The 16,017-nt window shown below is 36.4% G+C and overlaps 2 protein-coding genes across 2 annotated transcripts; one reads left to right on the forward strand and one right to left on the reverse strand.

Moving 5' to 3' along the window:
• Window positions 1-316: 316 nt before the first annotated feature.
• slc7a3a (solute carrier family 7 member 3a) lies at window positions 317-9,570 on the forward strand. The gene is made up of 11 exons (XM_039694047.2): window positions 317-755; window positions 836-997; window positions 2,012-2,183; window positions 2,294-2,412; window positions 2,548-2,770; window positions 2,856-2,995; window positions 3,943-4,045; window positions 4,722-4,948; window positions 5,836-6,002; window positions 7,153-7,261; window positions 7,351-9,570. Exons 1-11 carry the CDS (start codon window positions 389-391, stop codon window positions 7,494-7,496), a joined length of 1,935 nt encoding a protein of 644 aa, XP_039549981.1. The 5' UTR covers window positions 317-388; the 3' UTR covers window positions 7,497-9,570.
• A 19-nt stretch (window positions 9,571-9,589) lies between these two features.
• Window positions 9,590-15,601, reverse strand: rab39ba (RAB39B, member RAS oncogene family a). Its single transcript, XM_039694050.2, has 3 exons — window positions 15,305-15,601; window positions 14,404-14,630; window positions 9,590-11,847 (listed from the first exon to the last, which is right to left on the reverse strand). The coding sequence occupies exons 2-3, from the start codon at window positions 14,616-14,618 to the stop codon at window positions 11,421-11,423; spliced, it is 642 nt and encodes a 213-aa protein (XP_039549984.1). The 5' UTR covers window positions 14,619-14,630; window positions 15,305-15,601; the 3' UTR covers window positions 9,590-11,420.
• Window positions 15,602-16,017: the final 416 nt, after the last annotated feature.

A 16,017-nucleotide genomic window follows, 5' to 3' on the forward strand; every position in this document is an offset into this window, starting at 1 on the left:
AAAAATGAATGTCAATTTGACACTTTTTTGTCCTCTATCGCTTGATGTTGTCTTTGTCATTATTATTTTTCACTTTTGTTAATCATATCAGATCCTAAATTCCCCTTTTAAACAAGGAACTCTTCCTCTGAGAGTTTTTTCTGGGCGTCTTTATAGTTCCTTATAGGAATACCGAGAAATAAAATGTAACTATGTCCTGACTAGACTGGTTCAACCAACCTAGCTAAACATACAGGCTTGGGCAATAACTCCACACAGACACACCCCAAATGTTACTAACAATTCCTTCCTGTTTTATGTGCTCTTTCAGACATAAGTAAAAGAGAGCTCCTGGGAACCAGCACAACAAAGAACCGTACCAGATTTGACAACAAATTCCACATTAACCATGGTGGACAAAATCGCCTCTTTTGGACACGCGCTGCTGCGCCGTCGGGCTCTGAACTGCTCTGGGGAGGAAACGCGGTTCGCTCGGTGTCTGTCCACTCTTGATCTGGTGGCACTCGGGGTGGGCTCCACACTTGGCGCTGGAGTGTATGTGCTGGCTGGGGAGGTTGCGAGAGAGAAGGCTGGTCCTGCTATCGTCTTGTGCTTCCTTGTGGCCGCACTTTCCTCTATGCTTGCTGGACTGTGCTATGCAGAATTCGGTGCTCGAGTCCCTAAGACAGGGTCTGCTTACTTGTACAGCTATGTAACCGTAGGAGAAATCTGGGCCTTCATCACTGGTTGGAATCTCATCCTCTCTTACGTTATTGGTATGTGTACTGTACTTGTTGATGATCATCCTTAAGAAATTCAATGTAACTGAAATACTAAAGCTGGTTTTTGTTTTCAGGCACAGCTAGTGTGGCGCGAGCTTGGAGCTCTACGTTCGATAACTTAGTCGAGCAGAAGATCTCGAACTTCTTCAGGGCTTCCATGGCCATGAAGGTTCCCGGGAAGGTTCTTGCGGAATATCCGGACCTGTTTGCCCTCATTCTCATCCTGCTACTGACTGGTGAGAAATTTAAAAACAGAAATCATTATTTAAATGAACAAGGATTTTAATCATTAGCTGTGCTCAACTACCAGAAAAGCAGAGATAAACAAAAACTATTAAAATTCTGGCTAAAACCCATAAGCATAACCAATAAGTTATTGATTTAAAAAATTCTACACTATTTTGTGTGAATAAATGAAGAAGAAAAAATACTAAAAAAAATAAAATCAATTGTTGTCATGGGGTCTTTTACTCAATAAAAAAAGATTAATCTCAGTGGAATAAGATTTTGTGACTTTTCATACATTATCTATCTATACACACACAAAAAAACTGGGCTTGATTCGGTTGTTCTGAAGGTATGTAAAAAAATGTTTACACTTCTGGTCTTCGGGGTGAAAGAAAATGTGAAAAATGTGAAAAAAAAAAAAACCTAAATATATTTTCTTCATGTGTCAAAAAAAAAAAAATCCGGCATAAATCTGAAAATTTTTACACAGAAATGAAGGCCTAGTACTAGAGCATAAATGCAACGTATCATAAAAAAAATAATATTTCATATGCAAGCTAATGGTGTAGTTGAGGAATTGTGTGGTATATGGATACAAAAAGTACTTTATATCTCCAAAAACAATTATATATTATTTGTATGATTAAAAATGTATATTTTTTGTACAATTTCTTAATCAATTGTTGGGGTCGTGTAGACCCCGAAGCGCAGAAGTGTAAACAGAAAACGAAGACCATTTGAAGGTTAAATGCTACAAGGTAATTCAGACATCACAACAATGTGGATATCTCATTTGGAGATTGGCTATTAGTGTTTAGTGTTAGTGTTTAAATACTCATTTTAAATACTAGATTCGTGTTAAATACTAATTTTAATGTAAAAAATAACGGGTAAAAAGTGCATTTTAATAATCGTTGATATTTAACAAATTTAATTAGTGCTTTTTATACCTGTGAACGTAAAACCTGTCGTAAATTATTAAACAAAAGATTTCTGATTTTGATATGCAATTTCCTCCTCAGGACTGCTTGCGTTTGGTGTAAGCGAGTCTGCTCTGGTGAACAAGATCTTCACTGGGATCAACCTGATTGTGCTGGGCTTTGTCATCATCTCTGGCTTTGTCAAAGGCAACACAGCAAACTGGAACCTCACATATCAAGACTTTATCAATGATACAAATATCACAGAACCAGAGTAAGTTTCAGCCACAAGCTGTGGAGCAAATGAAGATCTCTTCCAGTTGTGTGGGGTGGATAATGTGATTTTCTTGGTTATGATTTGACATATCTATTCTGTTCTCACAGACGGGTTGAAAGTATATTTGGAAGTGGAGGTTTCGCTCCGTTCGGCTTCAGTGGCGTCTTATCTGGCGCGGCCACCTGCTTCTACGCCTTTGTTGGCTTCGATTGCATTGCCACAACAAGTACGTCTCATAAACGTTGCAGTTTTTAGAGCACGAATACTGATTGCTGAACATTTTGTTTTTGTTTCTCCTAAAGCCATCTGCGGAGTGAGTCATAATGTATGTGGTTCGATTTAACCTTGTTTTTTCCGGTAGGTGAAGAAGCCAAGAACCCAATGCGCTCCATCCCTGTGGGCATCGTGGCCTCTCTGCTCATTTGCTTCTTTGCTTACTTTGGTGTGTCAGCTGCTCTTACTCTCATGATGCCCTATTACAAACTCAACACCCAGAGTCCCCTGCCCGAGGCCTTCAGTTACGTGGGCTGGGCACCGGCACGCTATATTGTAGCTGTGGGTTCACTCTGTGCCCTCTCTACTAGGTAACTCAAAGACTTTTCTGATTGTCTTGTAATGTTTTCGTTCAACATTTTCCATGTATCTGAATTGGTTTTATTTATTTTTTAGCTTGTTGGGCTCCATGTTCCCCATGCCTCGAGTGATCTACGCTATGGCCGAGGACGGACTGCTCTTTCGCTCCCTTTCCAGGATGAACAAGAGAACCAGAACTCCACTGCTGGCGACTGTTGTGTCTGGAATAGTTGCATGTGAGTGACGTTCTTTGTTCTTTTTTTGGTTTGTGTTCTAGCACGTCCTAAATTTGCACAAATTACAGGCGTCTCATAATTTTTGTTAGAGATGCAGAACAACCACACCCAATCAGAACATAATATATACAGTTATGTGGATTTTGGACCTGTGAGATTTCCCTGTGGGCGGGGCCACCCACTGCAACCCTGCGGAAATGTGAGAAGAGTGTGTTGTCATGGCTGCTACTGTATAAAATGTACACTCTCAGAAAAAAAGGTACAAAAGCTCTCACTGGGGCTGGACCTTTTCAGAAGGTACACTTTCGTACCTTTTTTAAGGCTGCATATTGGTACCTTAGTGGTACATATTAATTAGCACCTAAAATGTACATATTACCACCTAAAAAGGACATATTAGCTCATGAAATTGACATATTAGCACCTAAAATGTACATATTAGCTCATGAAATTGACATATTAACACTTAAAATGTACATATTAGTATCTAAAATGTACATATTACCACCTAAAATGGACATATTAGCTCATGAAATTGACATATTAGCTCATGAAATGGACATATTAGCACCTAAAATGTACATATTAGCACCTTAAATGTACATATTAACACTTAAAATGTACATATTAGCACCCAAAATGTACATATTAACACCTAAAATGGACATATTAGCTCATGAAATTGACATATTAGCTCATGAAATGGACATATTAGCTCCTGAAATGGACATATTTGCACCTAAAATGGACATATTAACACTTAAAATGTACATATTAGCACCCAAAATGTACATATAAACACCTAAAATGTACTTATTAGCTCAAGAAATGGACAAAAGTTTAGGATCTGGCATGTGATCTCTTAAAGGTGGTGGATGGTGTTATGTAAGATTTGAAATGTTATGGCTGGATAAGATTTGAAACCTGTTTGTTTTGTCTTCTTTTAGCTCTCATGGCATTTCTATTTGATTTGGCTGCATTGGTTGACCTCATGTCCATAGGAACATTGCTTGCATACTCTCTGGTGGCCGTGTGTGTCCTCATTCTCAGGTAGGGTAAAACCTGCTCCACAAATATTAAACAATGGGTCTACTGTTATATACTGCATAACGTTTTTAGAGAGGTTTTAATGTAAATTAATGTTTCCCTGTGTGTGTGTATATATATATATATATATATATATATATATAATGTTAAATCCAAAAACTGTCATTATTTTATTTTTACATGACTAGTTTCCGCTGTAAAAAAAAATATTTTTGTCAGTCTACTACTACAGTCCCTTTAAGACTCCTATATGTAAATTGTCTCTGTTATGTTTGGCTCATTTTTTCGTACAATATTGTTCAAAAGTTTGGGGTCGGAGAAGTCACTTATGCTCACCAAATCAGGATTTATTTAATCAAAAATACAGCAAAAACAGAATAACTGTTTTCGGTTTTAAAATGCAATTTATTCCCAAAGGACAAAATCACTGTAATATGCTGATTTGGTGCTCCAGAAACATTTCTTATTATTATCAATGTTGAAAACAGCTGTGCTGCTTAATATTTTTTCAGGATTCTGTGAAATGTAAATCTTTTGTAACATTATAAATGTCTTTACTGTCACCTGTTCAGCAAGAATGCATTAAACTAATCAAAATCTTGCTGTATGTAAAATGATTGACAGTGCTGCATGTTGTGGGTTTACTGTATGTAACGTTAGTTTGACTTTTTGTCTCTAGATATCAGCCAGGCAACCTGAGTTCTTCCAGTCAGACTGAGAAACTGGTGGAACTGGTCGGTGGCGAGAAAGTGGCCGTATGTGGAGACAGTGGCGATGAATATGGAACAGAGCTGGATGACAATCCCCGCAAAGAGAAATTCTCCCTGAAACTCCTCCTGGTTCCCTCCAAGGACTTTCCGACCGAAATGTCGGGATCTATCGTGTACGGCACAACTGCTGTTATCTGTGAGTGAAGATTTTGCTTGTCACTTCTTGAAAAATCTAGCTACTATTAAATTTATAGTTGACCCACCCCCTAAAAAAATGCAGTTTAAAAGTTAGTCTAAATAATTCAAAACGCTAAAAAATGAAAACCAGCCTTTTTATATGGTACAAGTGGATTGAAGCATCACAACATTATAATGTACAGAATGAATGGATATCCATTCTGACATGTGCTAAAGATTACATTGAAGTGTTATTAAATCATTAGTGTTTTTAAATATTAACTTGAGTGAGCGTTAAATGACTGAAAACAAAATGTAAAAATGCAGGAATTGAGCATGCAAAATATATATATATATATACATATATAATAATTATACAGTAGAGAAGTATTGTGCATTTCTGGTGTGTGCATTTATGCTAGAAATAAACACTACCGTTCAAAAGTTTGTCATCACAAAGATTTTTTTAAAAAGAAATTCATATTTTACTCAGCGAGGACACATTAAATAAATTAAGTCACAAAAAAAGACATATAATGTTACAAATATCTCTATTTTAAATAAATTATTTTCTTTTGAACTTTCTATTCATCAAAGAATTCTGAAAAAAAAAAATGTATCATGATTTCCACAAAAATACTGTTTTCAACATTGCTAATACATTTTTATCTTGAGCTCCAAATAAGCATATTACAATGATTTCTGATGAAAATTCAGCTTTGGCCATCATAGGAAATCTATTAAAACTGAAAACTGTTATTTTAAATGGTAATAATATTCGCAATATTTCCATTTGACTTTTTCATCAAATAAATTCAGGCTTGGTGAGCAAAAAAAAAATGCAGTGATGTAGATAATGCGCCGAGCTGATTATGGACTAATTCCAATATCCTCTTGTCTGCCTAGCTGCGCTGATCACCACGTTGTGTGTGGTATTGGCTCTGCGTCTGGAAGCCATCGTGAATCTTGAGATTGTGTGGGTGGTGACGTGTGTCTTTCTGGTCCTGCTGTGCATCCTGTGTGTCATTGTGATCTGTAGGCAGCCTGAGAGCAAGGAAGCTCTCACCTTCAAGGTACCAGATGTCCTTGTTATTGAACTTGCCTATTTATTATGCCATAAATCTTTGCCCGGACTTAAACGTAACCACTGAACTTGCGTAAAAGGAAATTATTATGCGCTATTAGAACACAAAGACTGAAAGGGAGAGTTCACCTAAAAATGAGGGTTTGTCATTCCTGATGTCATCCCTTCTCTTTCTTCAGCTGAACACCAATTCAGGGCTGGAACACAGTACATTACTTTTGCCCTAATTTACAGCCTGGATGAGTTGACGCTAATTCCCAAAAGTCACAGACTCTAATGTATAATGCCTTGTGTTTTAAAAGCCTCAAAGGGTTAGTTCATCCAAAAATGATGAATTACTCACTCTCATGTTGTTCCAGACCCATAAGAATTTCGTTCATCTTCGAAACACAGCTGAAGACATTTTTTATAAAATCTGAGAGCTTTCTATACCTCCATTAAATGTCTATTCACCCAAAAATCTGGCAGTTCAAAGTGTTCTTTAAGAGCTCATAAAATAGATCCAAGTGAATCTACTGGTTTAAAGTCTTCTAAAGAGACATAATCACCTTATATGATTAACAGATTTAATTTAGGCTTTCATTGACCTATAATGACCCAACATATATGATATGATAGCCACATATATGATCAGCCAACATAAAGAGATCATAAAACTAATCCATATGAATCGAGTGGTTTCGACTGGAATCGTTTAAGCCCTTTGAACAGTTTGCAGTTTGCACTGAAACTGTCTTTTGGACCTTGAACCGTTTGGTTCCCATTGAAGTCCATTATATGGAGAAAAATCCTGGAATGTTTTCATCAAAAACCTTCATTTCTTTTCGACTGAAGAAAGAAAGACATGGACATCTTGGATGACATGGGGGTGAGTAAATCATCAGCAAACGTTTTCTTAAAAGTAAACTACTCCTTTAATCGCTCGATTCATATGGATTAGTCTTACAATCACTTTTTTGAAGGGTAAAAGTGGTAGTTGCGTAGATTGTCAGTGGTGACAGAATTCTTCAGATTTCATAAAAAAAAAAAATTCATTTGTGTTGGGAAGATAAACAAAAGCCAAAAGGGTTTGTAAATGATGAGCGAATGTTAATTTTTTCGTGATCTGTCCCTTTAAATGTAAATCGTTCTGTGCGCAGGTGCCTCTGTTACCTTGGCTGCCTCTGTTCAGTATCTTTGTCAACATCTATCTCATGATGCAGCTGGACATGGCCACCTGGTGCCGCTTCACCGTGTGGATGGCCATCGGTGAGTGCATCTGTTGTGTGATGATGATAGCGCAATGTTTGTTTCCTTCATTCCAAACCTCCCATTTCTTCTCTCGTGTCCATTCCCAGGTTTCACAATCTACTTCGCCTATGGTATCCGGAACAGCACAGAGGCCATGAACAGCTCCCTCCGAAAATACGAGCCAGCTCTTCAGAACAAAAGCCCCATATATCTAGGCGTTGAAGAGAGCGAAGTGGAGGGCATTTCCCCTTGATGGGGAGAGAGAACGACGGGCATATCGTTAGTTAAAGTCTATATTTGATATCTCATTGATTGAAGAGACTGCCCCAAACATCTCAATTGAAGAAAAAGGATTTCTCATCCTCTCAAAATTGTCAGGTCCCTCTTAGAAAATCCCTAAGAGTTTTCCGTTAGAGGTCGTCGTGCAGCTTTGGCGCTTCAGTACTGTAGATGCTGGTTTAAATGTCCCTGTGGCTGCTGCTGTAATCACGAGTACTGTTATGGCTGTATTGTCTGGCGGACAATGAGCTGACTGTGTAAAGGGTATTTTGTTTTTCGTGTTCGAGCTCCAAGCGCATTGTTTGTGCTCTAAACAAAAGCATTTGGATTCTGAATCCAAAATGGTCTCCTTCGGCATGGTTTTTCAGCATGAGGTCCTGAATTACAACAGGGACCCCTAGTGTTCACCGGGCATAATGTGAAAATGGCAAGAGAGTATCGGTGGTCATTTGTTACTGTCAGATTGAAGAATTGAAACTGAAAAATATGAAGAGTTATTGGATGTTATAAAATCCCATGTGTGTGAGAGTTGAATGTAAGAGTGCATGGATAGAAAAACGGTTTTCTATTTCCTAAGAATGACAGTGTGGTGTTCAAGAACGCCCTGCTGTATGTTGCGATAATGATATTGGGTGTTGTGGTATAAAATGATAGTTTTTTTAATGTGTGCGTTTTGAATGGACCATGAGGTTGCGCCAGAAAATGTTCAGTTTTACAAAATACTAAATTATTTTTTTAATTTAGGGGGAGTTTTTATATGAACATGTATAATTTACCCATCCATACGACTTCCTTAAACTTGATGGTTTTACTCAAGCAGTATAAATGTATAACAGTTATTGAATTTCCAGACGACGCTTTTAAAAAGGTCCTTGATAACTGCTGTTTTTGCCAAAACTACTTGCACTGACATTCAAAAGTTTGAGGTCTCTTTTTTTTATCAAAAGTGACAATAATTACAGCCTTTGTGAGAATAAGAGACTTAACTTTTGAACGTTAGTGTATCGACGGTTATCCTTACCGATATAGAAATAGAATCCGCCACGACTTGAAATATTCGGAAAGCTACTTATATTGTTTGAAGGACATCCCATATTGATCTTTTATTTTGAACAGTATTAGCTGTGATTTTCAAGCAAAAACTATCGTTACAGTGCTAACTTTGTTAGTAAGGTTAGTCTGCAATAATAACCAACTCACAGGTCAAGGGTTAAACCTAAACTTGCCTGAAGACTATAAAGAAACAAGCCTTTCTGAAGGTGTAGATACTTGAGAAATAAGTGTCAGTATTGTTCACCAGATTTGTTTTTGTTTTAGTTTCCATTGAAACTTGTTCTTGGCAGCTTGGCTGTCGAGCTCATATCTACTTTTGTTGTTTATTGTAGAGAATTTGTAATGTAGACGAATACTAGTTTATGTTTGCTCAATCAAACTTGTCAATTATCTTGTACTCTCTTCATACCTTTTTGATATATTATTGTATAAATATTTTATCCATCTGGGAGGCTGAAATTCAGCAAATTCCACTAAAATTTTATCTGAATTGTGTTCAGATAATCAGAGAGCAATGGAGGTTTGTCTACAGGACAGAACAATAAAAGTTGTTTTAAACCACTATTTGTAAACCCATTTCTTGTCTTTAATATATTAACATTCTGACTTGATTAGAAACATATTTTTGTATAGCTTTGCTATTATATTTGTTTCACAATCTGCTGAAAAATGGTTTTGTTTACATGTAACACGCATGTAAACGCATTGGTATCTGATCCCAGGCATTAGTTTGGAGATGCATTTCTCCTGTAGATCAGTGCCTGAAGTTTTTCATAAAGATGGTTTGTAGATATAGACCAAGTCATTTGCCTTAGAGCTACACTTACAGTGTTGAATGTGTTGATCAGTTAATGACTTTATATATTTTGTTTGTCCTTGGGTTTTTTAAACATGTAAATATTCATGCCATGTACAAAGAAAATGAGCTGTATTATAAAGATTCTGTTCATGTTTTTTCTTTTTTCTTTTTTAAATAAAGTGTTTCACAAAACTACTGTTTGGATTCAAAGATCATTTTTAGACGGTTTTTGTCACACATTTTATTGATAGTTCATCTCATCTCTCCAACAAGATTAATAAATACACAGTTGATAGTCTTTTCAGTCGGCTAAATGACATTATTAGTCTGTAAGTCAAAAAATGTACATTTTCTCAGCAGCTACTAACCTCAAGTGACAGGCAACAGTTATGAAAGAGTAAACTTCTTTGGGAAGAACCTTACCAGAAAAAAAGGGACGTGATTTTCAGTGCTTTACAGATAAGTATGTTGGCAAAGTGTGCACGGATACCATGACGCACTTTAAACGAGAAAAAGGCGGGAAACGTAAATGAGGCTCTCTATTGCATGTTTTTGGAGGGTTTATAGCTGATCTCCAAGATTCGAATGTAGCCATTTAAAATGCTTACTTTGATTTACGTATTGTATCATTTAACAATTTAAAAATTCACAAGTGTGCCCCCTGAAGGATAGAAGAAGGTGTCGCATTCCCTGTGATTGTTGACCTCTGCAGGCGAAATCCGTCAGCTTCTTGTCAGGCAATGTGTTTGACCATACGGAACAGATTTTCTCCCTCTACTGTTTAATTCTTGAAATTAAATGTCCCAAATAAACAGCCATACACTACCATTCAATAGTTGGGGTCAGAAATAAGTCTCTAGCTCACCTAGGCTGCATTTAACTGATACCATTGCAATTTAAATTTGTAAAGGGATAGTTCACTTTGAAATTAATTTTTGATATGTTTCAGCTTACCTCATCCAAGATGTAGGTTTCTTTGTTTCCACAGTATTTTTAATTTTGATATTTTTAGGTCAAACCGTTCTTGTCTGTCAGTCATATAATGGAGTCCACCTCAAAGAGCATGCACAGAAAGTCCAAATTAAACATGATTTAATGACTCGTAAATGTAAGTAGGCCTACACATTGATGGCCTAAGACACGAAACGAGTGGTTTGTGCAAGAAAACAAACAGTATTTATATCGTTTTACCTCTTGTAATCACCCTCTTGTTGACCTAAAAATATCAAAATTGAAAATACAGTGGAAACAAAGACACCTACATCTTGGATGCCCTTGAGGTAAGCTAAAACATATCAAAAATTAATTTCAAAGTGAACTATCCCTTTAATATGTGATGCAATGCTGATTTTTAACATCATTACTCCAGTCTTCAGTGTCACATGATCCTTCAGAAATCACTATAATATGCTAATTTGCTGCACAAGAAACATTTCTTATTATTATCATTATTGAAATAGTTGTGCTGCTTAATATTTTTGTGGAAACCATTATGCAGTTTATCAGGATTCTTTGATGAATAGAAGGTTTAAAAAAACATGATTTAGAAATATTTTAACCTTTGGTCAATTTAATGCATCATCATTCTTTCAAAAAAGGAATTAAACGAAATTATTATTCATGAGTTTCTTCATTGAACACATTAGGGGCCTTTTTTAGTCCAATGGGACGTTTGTGTTAGATTGGTGTGGTCCTCCTGTACATGCTCTCATATGATCCATCATTACTGGATAAACTTTTGGTGTAAATATTGGGTCTGTCTTTGCTCCAAAAGTTGCAATATTTTACTTAAACAGTTCTCACAACTCAGTTCTCCAAGCTCCATCGTGCCGGGTGGACCGAGTAGACTCGCCAAAGCTCCAGTTAATTCACGTTTGCTTATCTTTAAGTCATTATTTGGACTTTTAGGAGAATAAGAACTTTATTCAAAGAAAAAAAATTGATTGAGGGGATGAGAGTATTTGTGGGGCTGCAGTAGTGGGAACATCAAGCTGAGGGAGATCGACAGCACTGGTTTTGCATGATACGGCGACAGGAGTCTCTTGATCAACAGAGGCAGCGGCGATCGCTCTTGGTCACCTCCTCGGACGAATGCACCACGTTGGGCACGAAACCGCTCTTGACACCCTCCCAGCCCTCTTGGATGGTGATGTCACCACATTTGACCAGCTCGAAGATGTCGCGCGTCAGCTCCGTGAAAGCCCTCTCTACATTTATGGAGTCGCGGGCCGAGGTCTCCACGTAGCGCATGCCGTAAGCGGCTGCCAGTTTCTCTGCCTCCTGCTGGCTCACCTGCCGCTGCGGCTCCAGGTCACACTTGTGGCCGACCAATAGGAAGACGATGCTGTGCGGCTGCACGTGACTGCGCGCCTCCTCCAGCCACTCGTGGACGTTTTGGAAGGAGCGCCGGTTGGTGATGTCGAAAAGCAAAAGGCCACCCACTGAATTACGATAATAAGCCCTTGTGATAGATCTAGATCACACAGAGAGGAGAAGAGCACACGATATCAGACAGCTGGGAGAACACGTTGCACATTACAACAGGGCAAAATTCATTATGGCATGTACAAAAGAAAAAATTGATTTGTTAAAAGAATATTAAACTAGCATGGAAATACTCTGCTGATAGCCTGTATGAAAGAAAGCTATTACAGGGAAATGGTTACAACCTGAAAATCCGGAAATTAGTGGAATATATTAAATTTACATGATAGAAAGACTAACAATGAATCAATCGGAGATATTCTGGTTATGGGCAGGATGAGTGGATTATATTCTTCCACTGAGAACACGGACCCCTTTTATTAAGATGCGGGTAGAATTATCCTACATGTGAACATATGACCATTTCCAAAATATGTACATTTTAGGTGTTAATATGTCCATTTCAGGAGCTAATATGTACATTTTAGGTGCTAATATGTACAGTTTAGGTGTTAATATGTCCATTTCAGGAGCTAAACATATTATGTCCAATTGTCCATTCAGGAGCTTATGTACATTTTAGGTGCTAATATGTACATTTTAGGTGCTAATATGTACAGTTTAGGTGTTAATATGTCCATTTCAGGAGTTAATATGTCCATTCAGGAGCTAATATGTACATTTTAGGTGCTAATATGTACATTTTAGGTCCTAATATGTCCATTTCATGAGCTAATATGTACATTTTATGTATTAATATGTCCATTTCAGGAGCTAATATGTACATTTTAGGTGCTAATATGTACATTTAGGTGTTAATATGTCAATTTCAGGAGCTAATATGTACATTTTAGGTGCTAATATGTACATTTTAGGTGCTAATATGTCCATTTCATGAGCTAATATGTACATTTTAGGTGCTAATATGTACATTTTAGGTGCTAATATGTCCATTTCAGGAGCTAATATGTACATTTTAGGTGCTAATATGTCCATTTCATGAGCTAATATGTACATTTTAGGTGCTAATATGTACATTTTAGGTGCTAATATGTCCATTTCAGGAGCTAATATGTACATTTTAGGTGCTAATATGTCCATTCCATGAGCTAATATGTACATTTTAGATGCTAATATGTACATTCTAGGTGTTTATATGTCCATTTCAGGAGCTAATATGTACATTTTAGGTGCTAATATGTACAGTTTAGGTGTTAATATGTCCATTTCAGGAGCTAATATGTCCATTCAGGAGCTAATATGTACATTTTAGGTGCTAATATGTCCATTTCATTAGCTAATATGTACATTTTAGGTGTTAATATGTCCATTTCAGGAGCTAATATGTACATTTTAGGTGCTAATATGTATTTAGGTGTTAATATGTCCATTTCAGGAGCTAATATGTACATTTTAGGTGCTAATATGTACGGTGCTAATGTCCATTTCATGAGCTAGTATATACAATTTAGGTGGTAATATGTACATTTTAGGTGCTGATATGTCCATTTCAGGAGCTAATGTGTCCATTTTAGGTCCTATGTACATTTTAGGTGCTAATGTCCATTTCATGAGATAGTGTGTACATTTTAGGTGATAATTTGTACATTTTAGGTGGTAATATATACAATTTAGATGTTAATATGTACATTTTAGGTGCTAATATGTACATTTTAGGTCCTAATATGTACATTTCAGGTGCTAATATGTACCACTAAGGTACCAATATGCAGCCTTTGCGTACAAAAGTGTACCTTTTGAAAAGGTACAGCCCCAGTGACAGCTTGTGTACCTTTTTTTCTGAGAGTGAGGACATTTTCATGTCAAGTTTTTGCCCTTATAAATCCTAATTTGTTCCTCACTTTTGACGTAGGATGAAATCCATTGAATTTAGGATAAAATATAAAGGAGGCCCCATAAAGGGCCGAATTTTACTAAGTACAAAAGAGGTTGGGTGTGAATAAACCCTATGAAAAAAAAAGGGGTGAAAGAGATGACAGTTTAAAGAGTGAAATGTCCAAATTGGGAATGAAATTACTTTGTGAATCAAGTGTATCATCCTCTATTTATCTCTTTTAGTTCATGTATGAAGAGTGTAATAAGAAGCATAAACTTAAATATGGATTAGTTAGACAAAATACTTTCCTGAGTAAAAAATGCAAAACTGTAATTGGTATTGAACCACAAAAAACAACTGTATTATGGTTACATACTGTTATTTTCTTTGTATCATTACTATCAAAATTGATAAATGTATTGCTCATTTAAGGATATCAATAAAAAGCTAAATATAAAAAAAATCCCCAAATTAACTCCCTTCTTAAGCAATATGATGTTTCCTGTTAACCAGTTTTTAGTTAGCGGGTTGGTTGCAGGGGGAGGGACATTCTTATTTGTGAGAGTATTTGCTCAAATTTATGTTTAATACAGGAAAAGTCATCACTTTTTTTGTCTTATTTCCCTGGAATAGGGATACTGTAAATTTCAAATACATTTATCCAATAAAAAAATATGTACACTAGCATATAAATAGCCTAACAACAAAGACTATAAGCCACAAATTTCCCATTTTGAATTCGTTAAACTACAAGGCAGTATTATGTACCTGAATCTCTCTTGGCCTGCCGTGTCCCAGATCTGAAGCTTGATGCGTTTGCCTGGTTCAATCTCCACCAGACGGGAGAAGAAGTCTACGCCAACAGTAGGATCAGAAACTTGTGCAAAACGTCCTTCTGTGAAGCGTCTGATCAAACAAGACTTCCCCACTGTGGAGTCGCCAATGACAATCAGCCGGAACTGGTACAGCCATATAGCTTCCATATCTTATTTTATCTGTCAAGGAATAACAGTATATGCTGTCAGACAAAATGATAGATTACACTGAGTAAACATAATTGGATGAAGTTCACTCAAAAAATTGAATTGTCAAAATGTGCTAATCCTTGAGTTTGAACTTAAAAACATAATTTATTATTCTGCAAGTCATTTTTATGGATCAGATCATGTAGATGAACACTAACAGCTGAGCCTCCTTTAAATGGATAAGTATACTCATAACCTATCGTTCAAATATGTGTTATGTATAATTACCTTACTACATATATGATGCGAGACCATTGATTTGAATGAAAGTCCAAAGTATCAAATATATGTTTTTTTCAAAATGTCATATAGCCTAACTGAGGTCAAATTGATCGAAATGTAGGCTAATAAAATATTATTTTTTCAGTAGTTGTACGAGTAGCCTGTCGTGCCTGCGTTATTTAAATGACATTTTAATATAGGCCTAATTAATACGATTTCATAATAATAAATGTTTAACACGACATCTTTAGTAACCGAACGATAATGAATTTCATAACAACATCGAGTCTCATAACCGAGTCCCTCAAGCTAGCTAAAGCATAGTAGATGGTCTACTTGCAGGCCTACGAGTTGAGCGTCGCACTTGTTTACAGAAATCGCTCTATAAATGCACATTATTGAATATGTTGTGTAGTTATTACCTTGGTTATGCTTCTCAGTGTCAGCGGATGGCAAGCCCCATATTCTTCGCTGTCTTTCAGTCAGAAAGCGTGCAACTAGTCGCGCTTTGAATATGCATTAAATGACCAAACGAGTGACCATAGTCGTCTTGGGCGTTTGCATTAAGACCTATTACTTTCAGAATGCCCATAAATTATTTGTAAATTCATATTGCCAATCTAATGATTAGGGATAAAGAGATGTTTGTGGAAATGTGCTGATGAAATGGCAGTATCATCAGCATCATATGGCCTGACTCATCCCTCATCAGTACCATTACCGTAATAACTGCTAGAGCGACGCAATGCTGGCCGTGTCTCAAATCTCTGCTGTCACTTCCTGGCTAGCCTAGCTACTTGTTCAAAATAATTATTATTCTGGCTCCCATCACCGCTTTCATTGTAAGCATTTTAATATCAGTTGAAAATAAATAGAAACATTTTAATCGAAAAGTAAATTGGAAACAAATACATAAACCGTATGTAAGGTTAACACTAAATAATAATAATAATAAAAAAACAGACAGTGAGTTTGCAAACCTCTTCAAATAACCAGGCATTGTTAAAAACAAACAATAAATCAAGGAATTCGAGTAGCATAAAAGAGAAAATTAATAAATAAAGCATATTTAACATTAAATTAAAAAATAAATAAACATTAAAATAATTGTAAATGCCACAAATATGTGGCATTG

This window comes from Pimephales promelas, chromosome 19 (assembly GCF_988280905.1).
Source record: "Pimephales promelas chromosome 19, fPimPro1.hap1.1, whole genome shotgun sequence".
NCBI lineage: Eukaryota > Metazoa > Chordata > Actinopteri > Cypriniformes > Leuciscidae > Pimephales > Pimephales promelas.

Bases quoted from the DNA above. Each gene is read 5' to 3' on its own strand.
- rab39ba (XM_039694050.2), bottom strand. From the start codon at position 14,618: ATGGAAGCTATATGGCTGTACCAGTTCCGGCTGATTGTCATTGGCGAC. The intron at 11,848-14,403 runs GTACATAATACT...TGTGTGATCTAG, and splicing joins GCAGGCCAAGAGAGATTCAG to ATCTATCACAAGGGCTTATT.
- slc7a3a (XM_039694047.2), top strand. From the start codon at position 389: ATGGTGGACAAAATCGCCTCTTTTGGACACGCGCTGCTGCGCCGTCGG. The intron at 756-835 runs GTATGTGTACTG...TTTTGTTTTCAG, and splicing joins CATCCTCTCTTACGTTATTG to GCACAGCTAGTGTGGCGCGA. The intron at 2,184-2,293 runs GTAAGTTTCAGC...CTGTTCTCACAG, and splicing joins ACAAATATCACAGAACCAGA to ACGGGTTGAAAGTATATTTG.